The sequence below is a fragment of the Myotis brandtii genome, unplaced genomic scaffold (genome assembly GCF_000412655.1).
Source record: "Myotis brandtii unplaced genomic scaffold, ASM41265v1 scaffold668, whole genome shotgun sequence".
In the NCBI taxonomy this organism is placed as follows: domain Eukaryota; kingdom Metazoa; phylum Chordata; class Mammalia; order Chiroptera; family Vespertilionidae; genus Myotis; species Myotis brandtii.
The window spans coordinates 1192007-1218281 of record NW_005370597.1 but is presented as its reverse complement, the minus strand read 5'-3'; the positions used below and the strand labels follow the sequence as shown (position 1 = coordinate 1218281).

Sequence of the window (26275 nt, the reverse complement as noted above, 5' to 3'; positions counted from 1 at the left end):
CCGGCGCGCTCTTCCAGTCGCCTCCCGCCTTTGCCCTGCTTTCCGGGCCCTCGCTTTGGGGACCGAGCCCCCGACCAAGAGAGCTTGGAGACGCCGGGCCGGAACCCCCAAAAGGACCTCTTGAACCCCGCCCTTCACCCCGCAGTTACTTCATTCCAGGCCCCTAGCGGCTTCTCGGGCCGGGAGTGACCCCCCAGAGGAAGGAGGAGCGGTGGTTCCTGGAACAGCGAGAGTGGGCGGGAGGGCAGGTGAGTCACCGCTCAGCACACAGGTGAGTCTCCGGGCGCGGCCGGCGCAGGCCCTGTCCCTGGCTGGTGCTTCAAGGACCTGGGCACAGGCCTCTGAGGAGCCCCAGGCTCCCAGAAAGGTGCCCGAGGCCCACCCCCTGTTTCACGAGAGAAACGGAGGCCTCGCAGCTGGAGGCGGGGTGGCACAAGAACCGACCCTCGGGACCTCAGAATGCGAGGGGGAAGCCCTTCCGGAAATCATCCGCTCACTTGACAGACGAGGAAACCAAAAGGACCTAGCTTCTATCCCTGTCCCTCCCGCCATTTAGGGAATTTTATTCCCACTATCCCCGTCTTCCTGGTGAACGCTCAAAAGAACAAAACACACTACAAAGCAAACAAAACAATATTACATAGTCCTTGTCAGCCCCGTAGGGTGATGACCAAGGTTGATTTCAGTATTGGGCTATAAATCCAAAATAATGCAAGGCAATAGCCACTGCTGACTTAGTACTGAGTACTGAGCAGAGTGCTAGGGAGACCTGCCCTCAACATGTTCACCCTTTACCACTCACTCCGCCCTCCTCCTCCCCCTGGGAAATGCAAACTCCTGGAAGACAGGAGCTGTATCCCCTCTAGCACTCAGCACAATGCTCAGCCCCTAGGCCAGTGGTTCTCAACCTTCCTAATGCCGCGACCCTTTAATACAGTTCCTCATGTTGTGGTGACCCCCAATTTCATTGTTACAAATTGAACATCATTAAAGCATAGTGATTAATCACAAAAACAATATGTAATTATATATGTGTTTTCCGATGGTCTTAGGCAACCCTTGTGAAAGGGTTGTTCGACCCCCAAAGGGGTCGCGACCCACAGGTTGAGAACCGCTGAGCTGGGCTATTCTCTTCTTTTAAAGAGTGTTGAGTTTTCTTTAAGTGGCAGTTAAATTCCTTGAGGATACTTGATCCTTTCAAGATTGTTTCTAATCATTGTTAGAGTTGGTCTACAGTAGCCATTACTCAAGGACTGGTTTGGTCCTACTAATAAGGCTTGACCTTTCCGCAGTCTCTAGTGAAGATCCCAGCTCTTTAGAAGTTCTCTCCTTTCTGGTTGGTTGGAATTCAAATGTCTCCCAACTCTATGTGTGCCCTGGACCCTCGGCAGTTCTTAGCGCAGCTTCAAGGAGCTTTACCCTATAAATGCACAGACTGGTATTCAGTAAAAACAAACCCAGTGCAGATTTCTAGAAATCTTTCTCTATGTAGCTACCTCTTCTCTGATACTCTGCTACATGAATTCCAACCGCCCCAGCTTCTCCAAATCCTAACCTCTGTCTCCTCAAGAAATTCACTGCACTCTGACTGGGTTCTCCCTCCCGGTACCCTGGTCCAGAAAGTGCCTCTCGAAAGCCAGGATGATCACAGGACTCAGCTTGTTTGTTTCTGTTCTTTCAGGGATCATAATCCTTTGCTGCCTATTGATCAATGTTGGAAAAGTTATTTCATGTTTTTTTCCAGTTTTCTATATATTTAAAAAAACAAAAAGAAGGTCAAAGTGGAGATAGGGGAGAGATGCAAGTAGATTTGGCAGGGGGGGGGGGGCCTTAACCTAATCTAGGGTTCAGTGACATAAGGAAGTGACCTTTATGCTCTGACCCACTCCATTTAGATGTTAATACTCATCTCCTCCACCAAAACTGCTTTTATCAAGATCCCTGATAACCTCTATGATGCCAAATCTAGTGGTCAGTCTCTGTCCATGGTTGACTTCATTTGATCAGTCTCCTCCTTGAAATGCTGTCTTCACTGGGCCTCCAAGGCACCAGGCTATTCTGATTTTCCCCCAACCTCCCTCGCTGCAACTTCTTGGTCTCCTTAATCCTCCCAACCTGCAAATGGTAGAGCAGCAGTTCTCAAAGTGCAATCTGAGGACTCCTGAGATCTTTTCAGGGGGTAGTAAGGTAAAAACTATTTTTGTAAAAATACTAAAATACCAGTTGCCTTTTTCACTCCCAATCTTTCATGGTACACATTAGAGTGTTCCACAAGCTACATGATATATGATACCACATCTCATGAAATGCAGAAGCAAATACAAGAACCCAGCTACCTTTTCATTAAATGAGACATTAAAGAGATTCACAAAAATGCAAAACAATGACATCCCTCAATTTTCTTTTCTTTTATAAAACATTGTTATTTTTCTTTTTAAAATGTTGTATGATAACATGTAATAATAAACATTGATAAACTCACATTAACAAAAGCTCTTTAAGATCCTCTAAAATTTTTAAGAGTATTAAAGGATCTTGAGATCAAAAAGTTTAAAAACTGCTGTTAGAGTGTCCCACGCTCCATCCCTGGACCTCTTTTTCTGTCTGCCAGCAACCGTGTCTGTCTGCCATCTCATCCAGTCTGTATCTCATGTTTCTATCTCAACCTCAACCTTTCCCCTGAATTCTGAACTCCCCTATCCAGCTCCTGACTTGGTCCCGCCCACTTGGATATCCAGTAGGCATCTAGGCATCTCACACTTTGTGTGTCTATATGTCCAAAACTGATTTCCTGATCTCTGTTTAAACTTGCTAATCCCACAGTTTCCTTATTTCATTAAATGGCAACTCAGTTTTTCTACTTGTTTAGGCCAAAAACTTTTGAGTTACCCAAAGTTTTCTTTCTCTCACACATTTCATGTCTGATTTCTCAGGACATTCTGTGCTTCTACCTTCAAAATATATTCAGAATCCACCAACTTTTTACCATCTCTGCGGTTACCATCCTGAATCAATCCAATATCCATCATTTAGCTTGAATTTCACAGGAACCTACTAACTGGTCTCCCCACTTCTGCCCTTGCTTCCCTCGGTCTAATCTCAATTCAATGACTGGGGAGATCCTATTAAAATGGAAATCAGAACATGTCACTCCTACTCTGCCAAAACCCTCCAATGACTCCTGTCTCACTTAGTAAATGGCAAGGTCCTTATAAGGGCCTCCGGAGCTCACCTGCCCCCTACACACTTCTCTGACACACTGGCCTCTTTACTATTCCTGGAACACAGCAGGCAGGCTCTTACTTAGAGCCTTTACTTTCGGCCTGGAATGCTCGCCTCCAAAGAGCTGCCTGACTCACTCTCTCACCTCCCCCAGGTCTTTGCTCAGCTGTCGCTTTCTCATGGTGAGGCTTTCTCTTGGCCACCCTATCTAGAATTGTAACCCATTCCCCCCACATCCCATCCCTCCTTACTTGCTTTATATCCTCCTTAGGGTGTATCACCACCTGACATATAAAGTCATTATGTATATTTACTAGAGGCCAGGTGTACAAATTCATGCACCAATGGGGTCCCTCAGCCTGGCCTGCGGGATCAGGGCCAAAACTGGCTCTCCGACATCCCCCAAGGGGTCCTGGATTGCAAGAGGGTGCAGGCCAGGCCAAGGGACCCCACCCATCAGCCAGACCCCAGCAGCAAGCTAACCTACCAGCTGGAGCGTCTGCCCCCTGGTGGTCAGTACACATCATAGCGAGCAGTTGAGCGGTCTTAGCATATCATTAGCATATTACACTTTGATTGAACAGATGACCAGACACTTAGCATATTAGGCTTTTATTATATAGGATTATTATATAGGATAGTCATATATATACATATATATGGATATGTATATGTCATATTTTTAATTTATTGTGTTCTCCTGTCTTCATTCCACTAGAGAATTTAAGCCCCATAAGAGCTAGAATTCTTGTTTGTTTTGTTCAGTGCTATGTCCCTGGTGCCTAGAATAGTGCCTGGCACATTAGCAAGTCTCTCAATCAATATTAGTTAAATGAATGAAAAAATTAGTAAATGGGATCTAGAAAAGCCATTGACAAGGTGGATAGGGAGGGAAGGAAAGGGTTCTATTCTAAACAAGCACATTTGAAGGCCCTGAGTCCCATTCCAGGAAAAGAAGTTCTGTAATTCAGGAGCTGGTGAGGTAGGCAGAGGCCAGACTAGACAGGGTTTTATAAGGCTTTAGACTTCATTGTGAGGGAAAACCACAATGAATTTTAAACAAAGAAATAACATGACCATATTTTGTTTTTTTTAATTCACTTTGAAAAACAGATTGTAAAGCAATACACATAATATTCCTTTTATGTTTAAACAATGAATACATATTTGTTTTAATGCTTTTCTCTCATAGCAGCTGAGCCATTTAAAACATATCATCTGTTCAAAACCTCCAGTTCTTCCCATCTCACTCTGAATAAAATTTATATTATCTTTCCCAGCAACTCAGACCCATCTTTGGCTTTTTCCCTCCATCTTTCCACTCTAATCCACACTGGGGTCCTAGACATTCCCATGACACATCAAGCACTTTCCTGCCTCAGAGCCTTTACCTTTCCAGTTCGCTCTGCTTGAAATGGTCTTCTCCATCTTGTACATTTTTCCCCTTAGCTCACTCCATGGCTTCCTTCAGATTTCTGCTCAAATGTCACCTTGTCCTAAAGGCTTTCCCTTACCACCTTTGTAAAATAATACTAGCACCAACTTCCCTTCCCTCCCTTCTCATTGTGTTTCTTTACTGTACTTCATAGCATTTGTCATCACCTAATACATTATATGCTTATTTATTTATTTATGTATTTATGTATTTATTGCTGTTTTCCCCAATGGAATATAGTATCATTAAAGCAGATATTTTTCTCTTCTGTTCACTGTTGTGATTCCAGCACCTAGAACTGTGCCTGGCAGGTAACAGATTCTCAGTTGAATGAATAGTTACATGTCTGTAAGGATACTCAGCTAAGTATGACAGTGGTTAAATGCAGGAGGGGATAGAGGGACTTTTAGGTTTACTGTATATAGAATGGTATATAATATATTAAGTGTTATGGGATGGGGAAAAAAGCAGGTAGATTTGGAAGCTATGCAAAAGGACAGAGGATCCTCAGCCTTACAAGTGGATTGGATATAAAAGTTTCAGACTTGAACAGCTGAGGAAATAGTGGTGCCATTTACCCAGATGGAGAGCCCTGGAGGTAAAGTGCATAGGGGTGGAGGGTGGAAAACAATGTAGACAGAGGGCTATTTTTGGTCATGCTTAGTTTTAGTGCCTACCAAACCTCTAAGAGGAGATGGCCTGTAGACAGGGGTATGTCCAGATCTGATCTCAGGAAAGACCTCAGTGGAGCTAGAATTGTGGGAGTCACCTGCACCTGGGGAATATACGGCAAGAAGAGGTGGGGCCAAGGACCAACATCCAAGAAGAAGAGGAGCCAGAACAGGAGACTGAATTCCCCTCTGCAACCCAGATCCCTCATCTCCTTTCCTAAAATGCACCAAATCCTTTCCCACAGTCAGGGTCTTTGCATTTACTGTACCTACTACTTGAAAATCATTTTACCCTAACTCTTCAGCTTGCCTCCTTCTTACTCTGTTTTTTTTTAATTAAATATTTCACTTAATGTCTTATATATTGGATTTTTTAAGACTATTTATATTGGGGTTTTTTCCAACCTATAAGCCATTTTAAAGATTTTATTTTTTTTTAGAGCAAAATTGAGAAGAAGATACAGAGATCTCCCATTATAACCCATGTCCCCACACATGCATGGCCTCCCCCATTAGTAAATGGCATCCCCCACCAGAGTAGTACATTTGTTAAAACTGATGAACCTATTGACACATCATAATCGCCCAAAGTCCATAGTTTATGTTCATTCTTGTACATCAACCAGTTGGGACAAATGTGTAATAACATTGCCCTAAAAATCTTCTGTGCTCTGCCTGTTTGTCACTCCACACCATTTCTCATTCTTCAGGGCCAATTTTGATACTACCTGGTCAGAGAGGCCTTCCCTAACCACACTCCCCCACATCCCAGTAATTCTCCACCACATTACTGCATTTCTAATCTTTATAGCATTCATCCCTTTTTAGAATTGTCTTGTTTGCCTACTGGTTTACTTTCTGTCTCCTACATTAGACCATAAGATCCAGGAAGACAGGAATTTTGTCCTACTTTTTCACTTCTCTGCTCCTATAATTTAATACAATGCCTGGAACATAAAATGTACTTTAAAACTATTTGCAGAAAGAATGAATGGCCATGGATATAGGAGGAAAAAACATGTCATTGAAACCAAGGACTTAGTCACTAATCTCAATTGATAACATCTGGGTTGAAACTTCAGGTTTCAATTTACTTCAGGTTACTGAACATAGTGCACATAATCACGAGAGATAAGCTGCACCAAGAATGTCAAGGGGGAGAAAAAAAATCTAAAAAAGTAAATCAGCAAGACTTTATGTAGTATTCTAAAAAATAACACAATGTCAAATTAGATATTCTCTACATTATGAAGGCTTCATTATTATTTATATACATTGTGTTGTTAAATAGCTTTACCATTTACAAAGCACTCTTCTGAATGTGACCTCATTTGAGTCACTCCACAATTCTTCTGGAAGGTAGAATCAAAATGAGTGAAGATCCAAGAATGAAGAAGATGAGAACTGACTTGGAAGCTTTAGTATGAAAAATTGGAAAATTTTTACCTCTTGTTGTGACCATGAAATGATGAGCATCCATCCCTTCTCCCATTAAGTTCCAAAGAAGAAATCAAAGAAACTCTTGTCTTAGCCTGGGAAAAGCCAACAAAGAAGGTCAGATTTGGACAAGAGTCAATAAACCAGAGTGGGACCACATCATAGTCAAAAGCAATTGGATGCCCGGTGACCCTGGTTGCCTTTCAGTTACTTTCTGATGGGTTGGGGGGAAAGCAGTAAAGCCTGCCCATCCTGGCAGTTTTATTTATTAGCTTAGCTAACATTAGGGTATTTTCCTCATTTCCGTGTAACTCAGTAATGCACAACTCTGACTGCACATTAGAATCACCATGAGAGCTTATCCTATATAATAAAAGCCTAATATGCAAATTGTCTCCTTGGGCTTTCAACCAGGAGACCGGGAGTTCACTCGCTCGCTATGATGTGCACTGACCACCAAGGGGCGGCGCGGAACATGGCGAGCATCGCTGCAACCTCTCGCCGGCTACCTGGGGGCTGGAGTAACGGGGATGGAGATGTGGTGAGAATGCAGGGTGTCCATCAAGCTTGCTCTCATTCCCCATTACCCTCCCCCAGGACATCAGGGCTCATGCACTGGGGAAATCTCACCTCCCCCCTCCCCCTGCCTGTGCTCAGCTGCTGGGCACCCTCAAGGATCCCGCCCCACACCCACGCAGCATCTTCTGGGTGAGCCAGGCCGCAGCTGCTGAGACCGCAGGGGCCAGTCAGGCTCCCTGTGGGTTCGCACAGGAGCCAGTCTGCAGGGCCAGCTGGGAGAAAGCACACTGCCCACCCGGCTTCTGTGCGGCACCACTGGGTGGCCCAGAGGCCCATGTTGCACCCTAACCTGCGGCATCCAGCCGTGCTTACTGCATCTCCATGTGGGGATTCGGGCGGAGTGGGACACATGGGGGGCCAGGGGCCCAGGTGCTGCCCAGGGCCCAGAGGTCAGCTGGGACCTGCCCTTCCACACCAAACGCTTGCGCTTCGATCACTGGCCAGGCCTAGGGACCTTACCTGTGCACTAATTTTGTGCACCAGTCCTCAAGTCTATATATAAAAGGCTAATATGCAAAGTGTCCTCTCAGGAGTTCGACTGCTCACTATGATGTGCGCTGACCACCAGGGGGTGGTGTGGAATGAAGGAAGGCCCTGATTGGCCCTGATTGCCAGCCAGGCCTAGGGACCCTACCCATGCACGAATTTCATGCACTGGGCCTCTAGTTAAAATATGATATACAGAGACCACCCCCAGAGGTTCCTTTCAATTGTTGTAGGGACTAGACATTTAAAAAAATTTATTGATTTTAAAAAGAGAGGAAGGGAGAAGGAGAGAGGAATACATCGATTTTTTTGTTCCACTTATTTATGCATTCATTCGTTGATTTTTTTAAAAGAAATTTTATGTGCAGCAGACCTTGGTTTTGGCTGGGGAACGAAACCCTGAAGGTGCCTCTGGCCCTCTTTGCCCTGAACAGGCAGCGCCTGTGTGAGCGTCTGCGGAACCCGGCTTGCATTCATTCGTTGATTTTTTTAAAAGAAATTTTATGTGCAGCAGACCTTGGTTTTGGCTGGGGAACGAAACCCTGAAGGTGCCTCTGGCCCTCTTTGCCCTGAACAGGCAGCGCCTGTGTGAGCGTCTGCGAAAGAACCCGGCTGTGCAGGCTGGCTCTGTTGTGCTGCTGCAGGGTGGGGAGGAGACGCAGCGCTACTGCACGGACACCGGGGTCCTCTTTCGTCAGGAGTCTTTCTTTCACTGGGCGTTCGAAGTCACTGAGCCGGGCTGCTACGGTGTGGTTGACATCGACACCGGGAAGTCAACGCTGTTTGTGCCTAGGCTTCCTGCCAGCCATGCCACCTGGATGGGCAAGATCCACCCCAAGGAGCACTTCCAGGAGAAGTATGCCGTGGACAACGTCCAGTACACAGATGAGATCGCCAGTGTCCTGACCTCACAGAGTCCCTCTGTCCTCCTCACTTCGCGCGGCGTCAACACCGACAGCGGCAGTGTCTGCAGGGAGGCCTCCTTCGAGGGCATCAGCAAGTTCAATGTCAACAACACCATTCTTCATCCGGAGATTGTGGAATGCCTCTTCGAGCACTACTGCTACTCCCGGGGCGGCATGCGCCACAGCTCCTACACCTGCATCTGCGGCAGTGGTGAGAACTCGGCCATACTGCTCTACGGACACGCTGGGGCCCCCAACGACCGGACCATCCGGGAGGGAGACATGTGCCTATTTGACATGGGCAGCGAGTATTACTGCTTCTCTTCTGACATCACGTGCTCCTTTCCTGCCAATGGCAAGTTCACCGAAGACCAGAAGGCCATCCACGAGGCGGTGCTGCGGAGCTGCCGTGCCGTCATGAGCTCCATGAAGCCAGGCGTTTGGTAGCCTGACATGCACCGCCTGGCTGACCGCATCCACCTGGAGGAGCTGGCCCACATCAGCATCCTGAGTGGCAGCATCGATGCCATGATCCAGGCTCACCTTGGAGCCGTGTTCATGCCTCATGGGCTCGGCCACTTCCTGGGCATTGATGTGCACGACGTGGGAGGCTACCCAGAGGGCATGGAGCGCATTGATGAGCCCGGCCTGCGGAGCCTGCGCACTGCAAGGCACCTGGAGCCAGGCATGGTGCTCACTGTGGAGCCGGGCATTTATTTCATCGACCACCTCCTGGATGAGGCCCTGGCTGACCCAGCCCGCGCCTGCTTCTTTAACCACGAGGTCCTGCAGCGCTTCCGCGGGTTTGGTGGGGTCCGAATCGAGGAGGACGTCGCGGTGACTGACAGTGGCACAGAGCTGCTGAGCTGTGTGCCCCGCACGGTGGAGGAAATCTAAGCATGCATGGCAGGCTGTGACAAGGCCTTTACTTCCTTCTCGGGCCCAAAGTAGAGCCAGCTGGGAGTGCCCAGGGGGCAGCCTGCTGACTGGCCGGCCAGCAGCAAGGGATGGAGCTGAGAAATCACATGCCAACACCGAAGTCTGATCACACCAAATAGTGCTGTGTCCCAGGAGGAACACTTTCATTGACTTTCTACAAGATTACACCCTAATCTGTTAATACTTTGTTTAAATGACGGTGGCTTTTAAAATGCTAATTACAAAAAAATCCTGTTCTTTAGTAGCCACTAAATTGTGTCTTACTGTCATTTGTATTCTTATGCTCAGGAAAGACAGATTTCCAATGTTTTGTTTTGTTTTTCTCAAAAATCAATGCACAGAATGGAATTTGCAATTAAAGGTTTCCTAAGAATGAAAAAAAAAAGAAATTTTATGTGCAATCTTCAGTAGTTTTTTTTTAAATATATTTTTATTGACTTCAGAGGGGAAGGGAGAGGGAAGAGAGTGATATAAACATCAACAATGTGAGAGAATCATTGATTACCTCCTGCAGGCCCTCTACTGGGGATCAAGCCCACAACCCAGGCATGTGCCCTTGACTAGAATCGAACCCAGGACCCTTCAGTCCACAGGCCAAAGCTCTATCCACTAAGCCAAACCAGCTAGGGCCATTGGTTGATTCTTGTATGTGTCCTATGTGGGGATTGAACCCACAACCTTAGAGTATTGGGGCAATGCTCTAGGTTAGGGACTACGAATTTTTGAAATCTTAGCATCCCTGGGTGATCCTAATGTGCATCCAGAGTTGAGAATCACTGATACCTACTCTAAGCTTGAGCCTGAAAACAAAGTAAAATATACTTAACACTCATTCATTAATTCACTTGCTCATACAATATTATTTTAACACTCAATGACTAAAAGTAATAATAGCTCATATTTATCAAGTCTTCGGTACATGCCAGGCTCTGTGCTAAGAGCTACACATTTTATCCAAGCCTTTTACCAATCCTAAGGTAGTTACTATTGCATTCCTCATCCTGTAAACTCGAAAACAGGATCGGGTCACACTGGGAGTTTGTGGCAGTGCTGGAACCTAGATCTGCCAGAATTCAGAACCAGGCTCTTCACCACCCCGACTTAGCCTCTGAAATGTCAATGGCTTTCTGAAAATCTTTGTTGAAAAAGCCACATTTAAAATAGTTTCCATGTCAAAACTATACCATGACTGAGGTAATTTAAATGCCTGGTTTATGCTGTATACATTATGTCTTTTTGCACAGCTTTAAGCAGTTTGACAAGGGGTTAGTTGGGAGCTTTTGGCGTGGAGGTAGGAGTAGGAATGGAGAGGGGCTTATTTCCCTTCCAGGCCTCTTCTAATAGAGAATGCTGTTGGTTTTAACCAGTGAGTTAAGTTTTAAATGAAAGAACCAAACTTATTCCACCCTGCGTGGCTCAGTGGTTGTGCGTCAACCTATGAACCAGGAGGTCACGCTTCAATTCCTGGTCAGGGCACATGCCTGGGTTGTGAGCTCAATCCCCAGTGTGGGGCGTGCAGGAGGCAGCCAATCAATGATTCTCTCTCATCATTGATGTATCTCTCTCTCTCTTACCCTCTCCCTTCCTCTCTGAAATCAATTAAAAAAAAAAAAAAAACTCAAGTCCTTGACACTTATGAAAATTGTGTAAGGGTTTCTTTATTCACGTTATTCTTCTTCCCTACAGAAAATGAAATCAACATTTAGTTCTTAAAACCAATCAGCAGTAGGTGTTCATGATTCTTTCCTCTCTCATATGATCAAAGATATGTACATAAAAACAAACACTTCCCGCCCTTTCATGCTCATACTTTTGTTGATAACAATGGAGAAAGAGAACCTAAAAGGAAATAAAGTTACACTGTGGCAACCAAGCAAAATTATATCTAAAAAGAAATATTTTTAAAAGGGGAGGAGGCCGAAACCGGTTTGGCTCAGTGGATAGAGCGGCGGCCTGCAGACTGAAAGGTCCCAGGGTCGACTCCGGTCAAGAGCATGTACCTGGGTTGCGGGCACATCCCCAGTAGGAGATGTGCAAGAGGCAGCTGATCGATGTTTCTCTCTCATCGATGTTTCTGACTCTCTATCTCTCTCCTTTCCTCTCTGTAAAAAATCAATAAAATATATTTTTTTTTAAAAAAGGGGGAGGAGGCTGGAGGAATGGGATTGTGCTTTATTCGCCTCTTTCAAGTATCAGTAGGCTTTATTATGGAAACTTGATTCTTTGTATTCACCATTCTAAAAATTCCCTTTTTGTCTGGCATTTTTAGATTTTTGTAGGCATATGGAAAGTGCTATCAAAATAATAATTGTTACATTGTAATATAAACTTAATTTCATTAATACCCTTTAGATCTCAGATGTATTGGTAAGTGAATTATTTGTCTCCATTGATTGCTTCTGTTGCATAACAATTTTTCTAAATTCCAGGAAACTTTGAGAAAAAGACAACCTGTTGGAACACAGCAGAGAGATACACCATTCAGGAATCTTTACATGCCCCTTACGTTCCCATATGGGCATTCTGAATACAGAAGAAAAAGTGGAAAGAAGAAAAGCTGGGGCCATCTTTGTTTTGGGTTTACCCAGGGTGAATTTGATTCTGGGTTGACTGGAGTCAGAGTTGAATAGGCTCTGGGACTCCTGGACTCCATGAGCTCACAGTGGAATCTGGCATTATATTCTGTCCTGGCTCCCTCCATCAGTGCTGACCAGTCCTGTTTCTTAATTTATTTAATCACAATAAATCGTTCTTCTGTTTGCCTGTGAGTCTGGCAAGACCAGCCCATCCATCACAGAAGGCTATTGTCATATTCATTCATTCATCCATTTATTTGCTCATTCGACCAATATTTTTGAGCACCTACTATGTGACATTCATTGTATTAGACTCTAGCAATACAGTAGTGGGCAGCCCTCATGAAATTTACATTCTAGAGAGAGGGAGGAAGACAGTAAGAAAAAATTAAATGAACAATATGATTTCAAATAGGCATAAGTGCTAAGAGTGATAGGAAGGAGGCGTGATCATATAGGTAGAGGGGTAAGGAATGACTTCACTGAAAAGGTGATGTTTGAGCTGAGACTTGAATGACTAGAATGAGTTCTGTGATGGGGCAGAATATCCCAGAGCAGGAAATAACAAGTGAAAAGTCCCTAGGGTAGGAATAAAGAACAGAAGAAAGGCCAGTGTGCTGAGAGGTAGTAAATGAGGAAAACAATAGTACTTGATGAGGTCAGAAACGTATGTAGGTAGTATGGAGTTTGGGATGTCCTTTAAGAGCAATGGGAAACCCCTGGGGGATTAAACAGTGGAGTTAACATGATCTTATTTGCATTTTTAAAAGGTTACTTTGCTGTATTGGGAATGAAGTATAAGGGAATGTGAGTGAGTGCTTGCCATTCATTCATTCATTTATTCATCTATTCAAAAATATTGAGTGCCTAATTGCCAGGCAGTGTGCCAAGCTCTGGGAAATCATGATGGGCAAAACATCATTCTTCCCCTCAAGGAGCTTACAAGACAGCTGGAGAGAGACAGAGAAGTATGTAGGCTCTTATAAAATAATGAGCTAAGTGCTATGCTGGAAGTAATCTCCATGTGTTATGGGAGGAATTCATTCATTCATTCATTTAGTAAATATTTATGTGCCAAGCTCTTGGGATGCAGTGGTGAGCTAAACAGACAAGGCACATACCCCCATGGTGTTTACAGATTAGTAGAGGAGACGGGCGTTAATTAAATACTCTCCCAGACCTATCATTATCCTTTGTGATATGAACTATGAATGGAAAATAATGTGAGAATGTGTAAGAGGGAAGCCTGGTATAGTCTGGGAGGACTCAGGAGACCTGAGGGATGAGCTGCAGGTAAGTAGTTAAATAAGTTTTTAAAAAAGGATAGGAAGTTTTTTCAGTTATTCCTCAATAAAGCTTAGATAGATAGGTAGGTAGGTAGGTAGGTAGGTAGGTAGGTAGGTAGGTAGGTAGGTAGATAGATAAATAGATAGATAGACAGACAGACAAGACAGGAGGGGAAGAGTGGTATGGGCCTACTGAGCTCAAGCTCCCGCTCTGTGGGTCAGAAAAGGCCTGAAAGACAAGGAGTTAGCCAGGTGTAGGGGATTTGGAGGGGAAGGGAAGGCATTCCAGAGCAAGGGAACAGCTTGTGCAAAGGCATGGAGGCAACAGAACATAGTGAATTCTAGGGAAAAGCAAGGTATTCAGTACGGCTGGGTTATAGAAAGGAACAAGGAGATGAAAGAGAATGGAGAAGTGACTAGGATTAGAATCATGCCATGCTAATAAATTCTTTTGAACTTCATTCTGGGGACAGCAAGGAACTGCTAAACAGTGTCAAGCAGGAGAATAACCAGGCCACATGGCATATTAGAAACTTCTCTGGACACAAAAAGGAAACTGGGCTGAGGCCCCACAACATGCCACACTTTATCTAACAGAAAAGATCCTATGGAAAATGGGCTTCATGCCCTCAGTGAAATCTTTTTTGAGATTATCTGGGTTGAGCAACAACCAGTTTAGCAAAAGACATTGGCCACCCTTTTACTGCCTCCCTACCACCCACATCCCAGCCCAGGATGGCAGGAGTCATGAATTTGAAAAACAATGTTTGTTGATTGACTAGATAGAAAAATATGGTTCAGAGAAAGATGGATTAGGAAACTATGGCATTTTTATGGAAGTGGTAGGAAGGGTTGTCATAAATCTAGAACTACAGAGAGGCAGCTCCTTCATATGGGCCAAACCAGGAAAATAACACCCTATTGAATTCTGATAACTAAGAAGAAAAGTGAGTGGTTATGGCCAAGAAGACCTTGTTTCTCACCATCCGTGTACTTCCAAGTGGGCAATAACTGTTAATTCATGGGTGAGAAGTACAGGAGTATTCTCACTATCACCTCTGGCAGGATCAATCAAGGAGGTCTGGGAGAAGTGCCAGCTAAAGTTTGTACAGTCCTTCCCACTCCACCAGGCACATCCTCAAACCTTGTCTCACTAGCGTCTGGGGGGAAGGAAAGTAGGCTTCATCCAACCAGTGAGGCTCACAGACGTCCAGCAGCCTGCCCAAGGAGACACCACTAGGAGTGAATTGCTCTATAGCTTTGCCTTTATTCTGCTACTTGGGAGACCTTAACATGCTCATCCAAGCTTTACTTACTAAGCTCCTAGAAATATAATCATTATTGTCTAAAATACAGAACAGCAGAATGTGTAATTAGATGCTTTCAATAAAGTCCCTTTGGATAATGCTGATGAAGATGATGGCATTTTTTACAATGATGATGATGAAAATGCTATCCTTGAAGACAAGGGTCAGGAGGGAACCCTTATCTTACAATGAAGCCAGAGTCAGCACCACAGGCAAAGGGCTGATCAGAATGCAGCATTGCCTAGCAGTTGACCTGGACTCTCCCATTGGGCCACCTGTGACTTGACTTCTTACTGACTGTGTGGTCTCACCAAGCCTCAGTTTCCCCATCTCTAAATGGAGAGAATATTACCTGACTCTTAGGGTTGTTGGGAGGCTCTTTTGAAGTAGTCTCTGTGAAGCATTATCATGGTGCCTACATGAAAAAATATGTTTCATGATGATACTAGCAAACTCTTACAAACAGTATACTTTATGACAGGCAATGTTCTAAGTACTTTACAACTCATTTATGTGATGCCCTATAAGGTAGCTACCAACATCAACACCCCTGTTTTCTAGATAAAGAAACTAAGGCCCAGGGAAGTTGAATCATTTTTCCATAGTCTCAGAGTCAGAAAGTGTCAGAGCTGGGTGCTGAAACACAGACGGTTGAGTCCAGAGGCACTGCACAGCTAAGGCAGCCATGCAGATGCACTGCTCAGATTTCCCTTTGAGAGAACTGTTACAGCAAGCAGAGTCCACTGACCTGGGGTTTCATCACAGTATCCATACCAAGGCCATGCTTCCTCTTGGCTTCTCTCAGCCCATAATTAAGCACAACTGGAATACCAGAATTGGACCATTCCTGCCCAACACGGGACTCCTCTGATGGGCAAATGTTCTGTGTGTGTGATAAAATATACATAACATAAAGTTTACCATTTTAACCATTTTTAACTGTACAGTTCAGTGACACTAAGTACATTCACATTGTTGTGAAGCTATCACCACCATTCTTCTTCAGAACATTTTCATTTTCCCAATCTGAAACTCCATACCCATTAAATATTAACTTCCAATTCCCTGCTCCCCGAACCTCCTGGCAACCACCATTCTACTTTCTATCTCTATGAATTTGATTACTCTAGGTGGAATCATACAATGTTTATCCTTTTGTGACCAGCTTATTTTGCATAGCATAATCTTTTCAAGGTTCAGAGATCTTGTAACATATGTCAGAATTCCCTTCCTTTTAAGGCTGAATAATATTTCATAATATATGTTTACCACATTTTGTTAATCCTTTCATCAGATGGGCAACCTTTGCTCAAGGGCTCCCAATGAGCCTGCCTGAGACTTTTTCAGAACTGTTCTACAGTCTGAAGCTCTTCTTACCCTATCATCCCTAATTGCTCATCTCCTTTTCTAGATTGTTAAACCTGCATCTTAGTTGAAGACTCTCATTATCTTCCCCAGCTCCCTCTCACTTTTTCCTTCACAGATGCTCCCCCATTAACCTCCTGCATGCCTAATCTCATCTTGGTGTCTGTTTCTCAGAGGACCATACTGTCACAACAGCATAATATCTTTTATATTTATCTTTACTGTTGAAAGTATTGCAGATGTCCCCCACCCCCCACCATTGACTCCTTCCATCCTTCTCCCATCCCCTCCCCAGGCCTTCCCACACTATTGTCTGTCCATGGGCTACGCATATATACATATAAATTCATTGGTTAATCTCTTTCCATCCCCCTCCCCCTGCCCTCTGATGTATGTCAGTCTATTCCATGTTGCAGTGCCTCTGAAACTTTTTTGTTCATCAGTTTATTTTGTTCATTAGATTTCACATATAAGTGAAATCATGGGATACTTGTCTTTCTCAGACTGACAACAGTCTAATATTAATAAACATTATTTATCACTTATTTTTTTGGGAAGGGGAAGAGGCATTTAAAGCAAATTTGTAAAAAGAATTTAAGGCAGTTATATAATTGTGCATGGTATATACTTCTTTTGTTATAGATATCTCATCATAGAAAAGTTAGGAAATACACAGAAGTAAAGAGAAGAAATTAATCACCTATATTCTACTACCCCAGATTGTTTTTAACCATTACTGTCATTACTGTTTCATTTTGGGGTAGATCACTCTAAATGCTTATCTTTACATATGCAATATCCATTTCTTTTTAAGGAAACCGGTTTCTCCAGGATAAACTGATTGCAGATGACTCTATGGAGCTTGGATTCTAAAAATTAGTTTATGAATGCATTCATTCGTCCATTCATTTAACACATAATTATCAAACAGCTACCAAGCATCAGGCCCTGCACTAGACACAAGGGATACAAGACACAGGTCCTGCCTGCAGAAAGCATGCAGCCTACTAGAACCATAGACACATTTCCAGGCAGTTATACTATACTACTGTGTGGACTCGGAGCAGGGCCATCCAGCCCAGCTTGATTTCTTGGAGAAAGTGGTGGCTAAGTCAAGGAGTTAACCAGGCAAAAGAAAGGAAATTTTAAGAGGCATTGTGAAGCTAGAACCTAGGTAAAGGAAGCTATGAATAATAGGTTTGGTTGTCTAAGGAACAGCTGACTCTGCCCATGAGTGCCAAAATTGACTCGTGTGTGTGTGTGTGTGTGTGTGTGTGTAGCTCAGACTGAGCAAGGGATAAGATCTTAACCAGTCAAATAATGTTGAGCAGAGGCTCTCAATGGAGAAAATAGATACCCAGGAACCCACCAGAGGAGAGAAACTAACCGATCCCCAACCTTAAACTGAAAATATTGGATAAGCCTTCAGCTCTCTGAAGGCACAGATGGGGGCTTCTCCACCTCTGCGGAGTCAATAGGCCCAAGACAATACCAAGTACAAAAAGAACCCTTGGTTGTAATTGGTGCCCATAGCATCATTGTTTCTCAGCCTAAAGAGGCCCTAGGCAACAGGAAGACACTCTGGACTATGCTGGCATCATCCTAAGCCTCTTAGAAGTGCACTTGGTTCAACATGAAGTATGGAGTCTAGTATCATAGAAGTGATAAAGAAAAAATATGAAAGTCCAGTTTTTCTGAATTATTTATCAACTAGAGGCCTGGTGCACGAAATTTCGTGCACTTGGGGGTGGGGGAGGGGTCCCTCAGTCCAGCCTGCGGCCTGAGTCCTCTCGCAGTCCAGGAGCCCGTGGGGAGCAGGCCTAAGCCATCAGTTGGACATCCTTAGCGCTGCTGCGGAGGCAGGAGAGGCGCCTGCCACCGCTGCTGCGCTTGCCAGCTGTGAGCCTAGCTTCTGGCTGAGCTGTACTCCCCCTGTGGGAGTGCACTGACCACCAGGGAGCAGCTCCTGTGTTGAGCATCTGCCCTTTGGTGGTCAGTGTGCATCATAACTACCGGTAATTCCACTGTTCTGTCGATTTGCATATTAGCCTTTTATTATATAGGATAGCAGCACTGCCCATCACAGAATTTCCAAGAGAGGTTGTAGATCAGCAGAAAGTAAGTATTGTTTCGAATACTGTTCTGATGTTAACGTTTTTCTGATTGGCAGCAGTCGACATCATATTTTCTGCATCCTGTAATTCTTGTTGGCCAAGTTCTATTTTGACATATGGGTATAAATAACATTATTCAATGAGATAATAGCAAAAGGGCTCAACGTATGCTGACAGGAACCATCATTTCATTAAATGTGAATGGCTTTACAATGTAACGGGTTTTTTTAAAAAGCAGTAGACAATCATGGTGTGGTATTTATAGGTACATAGGTGAGGCAGGTGCCCACACATGCCACCACATCCCTCTGAATGGTAAAGACAGCTCCTCACTTTGCCCAGGCTGGGAGGGGATGGGCTTCAATGACCTGGCAGTACTTCCTCAGTGTTACCTTCCTTGAGAGTCAGGAAGCCCTCTCCCACTCCCACCTCCAAATTCTATGCTTGGTGAAGCATCTGCCAGCAAGTGTCATAGGGAGTCAAGGCCTATCTCTGTGGTCAGTGAGGCCTAAGCACTGAAAGGGACAGGCACACACCCAGTCCTGGCAGATGGACCCAGTAAGATAGGCAACCACAAACACCAGTTTGGCCAGGGGGTCTGCATGTCCTGCCCATGAAAGAAATGTCACTCCCACCTGTCTCAGGAAAATGCCTGTGTGGGGGTTGTCATTGGGTGGGTGAACACCCACTGGTCTTCTCAGCCAATTTGACAGTGAGGGTAAAAATACCACCAGCCACATCATTTTCCAAAATTAAGGGCGATGCTATAGCAAATGTATGCAGATGTATACAGACACAGATGGGAACAAGTGTATTTAATTGTAAATGAGTCAGAACGGAGCAAATGAGATTTCCCTTATATTTGGGTTCCAAAAATTACAGAGAAAATGTGCCTGAGGCAGAAACAAACCAAAAAATAAATAAATAATAAATAACGAATCACACACACACAAGGGGGTAGGTTGTTGAGTCGGGAGCCACATTGAGAGGGAACCTTTGGCATCTTGAAAGCTAGGGTAACTTTAGTCTCCTCTGAGGGTTATGAAAGTGCCCTGGCTCTCGGAGGCCCTAAGGTGACCAAAGTGCTAATGGGATGAGCACAGACACAGACAGCAGGACTCAACGTGCCTTAGCCTCATCTGGCTTATCGGTGCCAGAGAAAGTGGGGAAAGCAATGGAAGGCTATAATGGACTGTCCCCAGGGAGGGAGCGAATAGCCAGCTTTTGTGATCTCAGAGAACCGAACTGAGGCAGGGAAAAGGAAAGGGAGGAAAAACGTATCTACCTAGCTTCCCGAGGCCAGAGAGAGAAGAATAACGACAGAATAATACTTCTTGCTTGGAAAGCACCATTTCTCTCAACAGCTTTAAGGAGGGCACCTACTAGAGTGCCGGGCTCTTGGTAGATGTTCAGGGAAAAGAAGGAAAGGAAAGAGAAAGGATGAAAGAAGGAAAAATACGTCATCCTGCAAGTCCCTCCCATATGTGTGGACTGAAAGGAAGAACAGTGGAAGCAAAAAGGCAGATTGCCCAAGTAAAAGGGACCTGCTTCGAAAGACAAGTGTGCCCTCCCTTGAGGTTCAGGGAGATGTGGGGGATGGGCAGGAAAGTACTGGCCAGGGGTCTGCATGTTCTGCTGGGCCTGCTATGCCTCTACGCTCATCCCCTCCACAGGCAGCAGCCTGGAATTTATATCTACCCTCATGCCTGAACAATTGTAATTTGCTCCTCAAAGAACAGAGAACATTGGTTTCATCACAGCAGGGGACTATCCCCAGGGACAGCATCCTGACACACAGGCAGAAAGCTTTGTGCATTAGAGCTCAGCACCTCCTAGGCAACAAAGAAATGCCTGTGAGTAGATGAATGTATGAATGAATGCATGCATACATGCATGAACACAACAAAGACTCTTTCCCCACCCAAATACTGTCTCACTCTGGTTGGAGCCTTTTACCTCTCCCTCACCAGGCTTGTTTCCTCTGTGTAGTGTTGATTTGCTGCCTCCCCACCTTGAGAAGCAGCAAAGCCAGCCTTTTTCCTGGGGCCCAGCTCACCTGGCAGGAGGATTCCAGGAAGGCATGAAGCACAAAGCCTCCAGTTGGGAAAAGGGCAAAGAGACCTTTCATCCCAGCCACCCTGCATTCTTTGTTCATCACATTTGCAGTCCTTGCCTTATCTCCCCAGAAAGTCCAGAGGGGCCAGATTGGCCTTGTTGACATTTGACCCAAGCTTCCCACCCCCAGTCCCCAGCTCACTCTCATCCCTGCCTGGGATGTCAACCTTGAAGAAAGCCCATACCGTATGCCTGGTGGTATGCAGGTCAGCTCCCGGGAGGGATCCTTGTGCTCAGAGTACCACACACCCAGGAGAGCATATGCCTCAGTTCTGCAAGTCATCTGAGCCACCCAACCTGCTAGATGCTGGTGGATACAAAAACAAAGAGGAAAATGAAGACACCCCACACAGCCCAGCTGTGAGCAGCCCAGCATCAGCACTGCAGCTCCAATCTGCCACATGCCAGCCTGGTGGAAGAGTTTGTTTAAAATGCAGTGAACCTGCTACAAGCTGAGGCCCATGGCTGCTTTTCACGGGCCTTATTACAATACTGGCTTCTGAAAAAAGCTCAGGGCCCAACCTGTGCCCATTTTCTGTAACCTGCCTCCCTCTCCCTGCCTTTGCCTTCTGTGTCTGATTCTGCATTATGTGTTGCGCTTTCTAGCTCCTCCATCTTCCTTCCTCTTGTTTTTCTTCTTCCTCCTCTTTCTCTTCTTCCCTCTTTCTCACCTGTTCTATTTGCTCAGCACTTTACAGTTTAGGCAGCTCTTTCAGATACATCAGACATAAAAAGATGAGTTCAAGGGTATATGGGACAGAGCAGAGACTGTGGCATATACCAAACTAGGCAATTAGAAGGTAGGTTATAAAAAGATGGAAAAAAGAGACAGAGACTCTGTTAACATAATAACCACCAGAAGTATGCCATAAGAGGGAAAGCACCTTGTAGACGCTTCATCGCAGTGCTGGGCTTTGAAAAAGCAGCCCCTGTCTTTCATTTCCAACAAGCAAGACCTAAGACTGACATCTATGCTTGCGTTTTTTGTGAGATGTCTGTCTTGATTTTGCTTCCCCCAAAACAGATTCTAAAACAAAAGTTCAAAGGGAAATAATTTACTAGTAATTTGGGAGGTGATTCCAGGAAATGCTGGTAGGGGAGTAAGAAAGTGAGACAAAGAGGGGAAGGAAGCCACAAAAGGGTGGGCTATAAGGTGTAACTACATGGACAACTGGAGCTCAGATTTGCTGGAACTTTGGAAGACAATATAGAAGGTGCCTCATGGGGTGAGGAGGCTGGGCTATACATACACTTCTGTCATTGGTTGAGAGCTGCTTCCAGAGCTGAGCCATTAACTCCCTGGCACTTCCCATTTTCCCTGTTCAGAGGCCAAGGAGTTCCAGTGCCCAAAACAAAGCCCTCAGGTATTTGCATGTAGAGGTGAGCACTGAGAGGATTTGAGCAGGGCAACAGCAACATTTGCTGCAAACTGCCATAGTTTTACAATCAACTTGAGCCAATTTGAGTGGGTTTCTGTTCCTTGAAACTAAACAGCCCCGCACCAAGATACCGCCCCCCCTTTCCCTCATCATTCCTAGTAGTTAGGCAAGGCAGTGCAAAGCTCCCTCAACTCCTCCTTTCTCTTGTCCCTGTGGCCGTAAAAAGTCCCTCTTCTCCACCTCAAAGTCTTTGAATCTTCACTTTCCTAGTAGTTAGGCAAGGCAGTGCAAAGCTCCCTCACTCCTCCTTTCTCTTGTCCCTGTGGCCTTAAAAAGCCCCTCTTCTCCACCTCAAAGTCTTTGAAACTTCACCCATTCTTTTTTCCTTTGCTCTGGGCTTGGAATATTTTCCTTCCACCTGACCTTTTGTACACACACACATACACATACACCCTGCTTCCTCCAAGACTGTTCTGTTACCAGCTACCCTCCTTGAATGAGGAGAGTGTTCCAGGCGGCTGAAACAGCAAGAGTCCGCACATAAACTGGACCTGAGGGTGCCCTGACCAATGGCTTCTGTTCACCCACAGTACAAAGTCCACATTCCTGAGCCTGGAAGTCAGATGTCTTTTTCTATGTGTTACATTAATGAACAAATATTTATCGAGGGCTTTATTATATACCAGACATAGGCCAGGCACCAGGAAGAACAGTGAATAAGACAAACACAGTTACACAGTCCCAGTCCTCATAGAGTTTACAGCACATTAGGGGTGAAGATAGGGTGGAGATCATAGGAAGTTTGCCCTTCTCTGAACCAGAAAGCTTTCAGGGGAGGAGCCCAGAACCACCTGTCCTCCTGATTTCTGTGCCCCTTCATCTGTATTTAGACTTCAATAATCTCGGCCTCCTGGTAATCACACCTGGTATAGTTCCTTCCCACACTATGCCAGAGTCAGTCTACATGACCAATAGAATACAGCAGAACTAATGATATGTCACTGATATTAGGTTACAAAAGACATTGCAGCTTCTTAGTCTCTCTCTCTCTCTCTCTCTCTCTCTCTCTCTCTCATTTGCTCTGAGGTTTAGTTGCCATATCATAAGCATCTCTGTGGAGAAACTGAGACTTCCAGCAAAAAGCCACATCAGTGACATCTTAGAAGTAGATCCTCCAGCCTGTCAGGCCTTCAGATGACTGCAGACCCAGTTGATGCAACCTTCCGAGAGACCCTGAGCCAGAACCACCTTGCTAAGCTGCTCCCTGACTTCTGACCCCCAGACCGTGTGAGGTAATAAATGTTTATTTTTAAACCATTATATTTGGGAGTCATTTATTACAGCAACAAATAACTAATATAACACCACCTTTCACCTTATCACCTCGTTGATATCCAGTGCCTTTCTGCTTGTCCCATATGGTTCTCATTGTCCACCTGCTCACCAGCATCTCTTGGTGCCCAACAGAAAGTATTATGACATGATTCCAAAGGTGCTTTCAAAGCCTTAAAGTTAGTTAAAACCCTGCACACTCTTCTTTCCCTTAGCAAATTTCCCCTTAATTTATGTTTCCTTATACAATTCAAGGGGGGGGCGGAGAGAGAAGCTATAAGTTCCTGATTCATTTACACTCAGCTTTTCCTGTGGCCTTGTGAGAGTGATTTGGTGTGAGAGAGGTCTCTCTCTGAGCCCCTTAGAGCTTCTACTTTCTCTGTGAACAAAAGAAGTGAGCTTGCCAAAAGCAAATGGAACTTGGACTTCAAAAAATAGGAGTTGAATTTTAAATCTGGAATTTGTGTTCTCTGAGTGGGCTCCAAGCCTGAAAGCTTCCTTGCCTTCCTCTGATTCAGACTCTCTGCCTCATCGGACTGCTCTTTCCATCAGGGATATGCAAACACTCCTGTGGGTGGTTTCCTTGAAGGGCATAAAGAAAGGACACACTAAAACACAAAATTACCTTAGAGCTTTAAGTGCAAGGCTTGGACGTTCATAGGACAGAATCATAAGGCTAGCTTCTCTATCTTGGACTTGGTTTTCCATTTTTTGCTTAAATTTTCTATCCTGAGAAATAGCTCTGAAAATTCCTAAGGAATATTAAACCACCTTTCTGCCCCAGGTCACCACCCTAAGATTTGGCATTGAGGGATGATTTCCCCATACATAAGACAGAAAAGACAGAAGCAGTTTTAGTTATTCTGGCAACACTGGTTGTGTTCCTCTCCTCTGCAGTGCAAATTATTCTGAAAGGAGATGGCGAATACAGAAAACTATTGAGTCCATACTATGCACAAGATTGTTATTTCTTTTCTCATAGGAACCAAGTGAGGGAAGATTTGGTGATAGTTTTAGAACATGGCTTCAGATTATTTGCTCTTCCTCTCGCTGAGAGGAGGGGTCTATTCTGTGTCCTCTCCCCTTGAATCTGAGCAGGCTGGTGACTTCTTTGACTATGGAGTATGGTGGAAGTGATGCTATGTGACTCCCAAGGCCAGGTAATAAAAGGCCTTGAAGTTTCTGCTTTGTTGGCCGGGACACTCACTCTTGGAACCTGGAGTCATCAGGTAAGAAGTCCCAGACTCCAGAGGCCACCATGCTGTGAGGAAGCCCAAACTACATGGAGAGGCCATGAATAGATGTTCTTGTCAACAGTCACAGGTGAGAAAAGTTTCAAGTTATCCTAGCTGAAGTCCCAAACATCATGAAGAAGAAACAACCAATCCCCACTGTGCCTTGTCCAAATTACTGACTCTCAGAATCTGTGAGCATGACAAATTGTTGTTTTTTAAAATATAATTGACATAAATCATATTAATTTCAGGTATAAAACATAATGATTTGACATTTGTATACACTACAAAGTGATGACCACAATAGAATACCATATTTTTATTCCTGTTGCGCAGATGTGGAAACTGAGACTTGGGAGAAATTAAGTTTTAAGGCTAGTAAGTGACAGAATGATGATTTGAACTCAGGTCTCTGACTACAAAGCTCATTGTTTTTTCGATAGGGACCCAATCATGGATAGGATATCAGAATTAGCTGGGTTATGGGGTTGAGGAGAACCATATAGTTGTACTTTTCCTCAGTTGAACCACACCTCAAATCCTGTACTCATCTTCCCTCTGGGCAGACAGGTTCACATACTGCAACTCCTGGGGACATTTGGCAAAGATGAATCCAACTTCTTTTATTAGTTATTGTCTGATACTGATCCTGGAGAGCTGGAGCAGAATACCTGAGTCTGAAGGCCTCATCTCCAGTAGGTCATATCTGTATGCTAATACCAGACTGACCATTTTTCAGGCAGATCCTGACCTCCAGGAGATGCTCTGAGCTAGTGAGGCATGTTTGGTCCTTCGTATCCTGTGGGGAGGGGATATGGGGACTCTCCTCTCCCTTCTTTATTTACAATGGTGCTGAGGGTTTCATTTCATTAGTTTTATACAGTCTCTGGAGGCACAAGATGCCAGGTGCTATAATAAGTGTGAAATTGAACTACTTTTTCATAAAAAAAAATCCAACCTCAGAGATTCAAGTGCTGAAAATCTGCTTGTAAAAGGGAGAAACCCTATTGTCAACTTTAAATAAATTGTAACTGAAGCATGATCAGGCAACAACTTATCACCACAAGTCCTCTCGGGAGTTCTCACTCCCCAGCAAGAGACAGGCAGTAAGAACTCAGTCCAGGAATGGGGCTGGATGGAAGCCACAGTCCTACCACCTCTCATGGCTGGGGCCTTCCAATGGTCCATCTTTTTTCACCAGAATGTATCATTCTCCCTATAGAGGCTCACCATCCCACTCTGCCGGCAGACCTTCTTCAACGCCTTCCCCACATCCTCTCAGCCCCATTTCCCTGCACAATAATTTCTGGTGAATGCTGTAGGCCAAGCTTTACAAAGGTTCAGCCCTGACCATTAACCTTTAAAGAGCAAAATGCCAATGGTGTTATGGCATACTTTCTATTTATAGCTGCTTTTTCAGATCACAAGGTAATAGGCAAAGAGAGAATTTTGCTTTAATAACAAGCAGGTACTTAGAATTAATGCAGAGGAGAAAAGGCCATGAAGGGATCTGAGCAAGCCATGGAAAATCCAGGTCAAGCACAGGAGATGGGAAGCATACTACAAGAGGAGTCTGGGGCCAAAGCTACTAGGAGCAGCGTTGGCCAATTTTACAGGGAAGGGAAATCAGCATTTATTGAGCTCTTACTATGTGTCAGGTGCCATGCACAATATTTTGCATACATTATGTGTTCCTCATTTCAAACCTGTGAGGTCCCATTTATAAATGAGTAAACAGAGGCTTAGAGAAAAAGTAATTAACTGACATTACTTGCCCCAAATCACATGGCTAGTGTGGGAGGGACCTGGGATTCAAATCCAGATTAGTTTACTCCACATTCTTATTTTATCTACTGCTGGAGAAAAGTATTTATTATTCTTTTTTTAAAAAA

The 26275-nt window shown here is 44.6% G+C and overlaps 1 protein-coding gene and 1 pseudogene across 4 annotated transcripts in view; one reads left to right on the top strand and one right to left on the bottom strand.

Moving 5' to 3' along the window:
• The window catches only part of CTNNA1 (catenin (cadherin-associated protein), alpha 1, 102kDa), a 298927-nt gene that overhangs the window by 174051 nt on the left and 98601 nt on the right, over window positions 1–26275 (bottom strand). The window contains exon 1 of one of the 4 annotated variants that reach the window (XM_005881025.2): window positions 6775–6793. The exons of 2 other annotated variants lie outside the window; for them this stretch is intronic. In XM_005881025.2, the coding sequence (XP_005881087.2) occupies window positions 6775–6790 (16 nt within the window). In that variant the 5' untranslated portion in view covers window positions 6791–6793. Of the gene's footprint in view, window positions 1–149; window positions 169–6774; window positions 6794–26275 lie in introns of those variants that run through there. One more of the 4 variants, XM_014529052.1, reaches the window with a different exon arrangement.
• LOC102260169 lies at window positions 8327–10059 on the top strand (annotated as a pseudogene).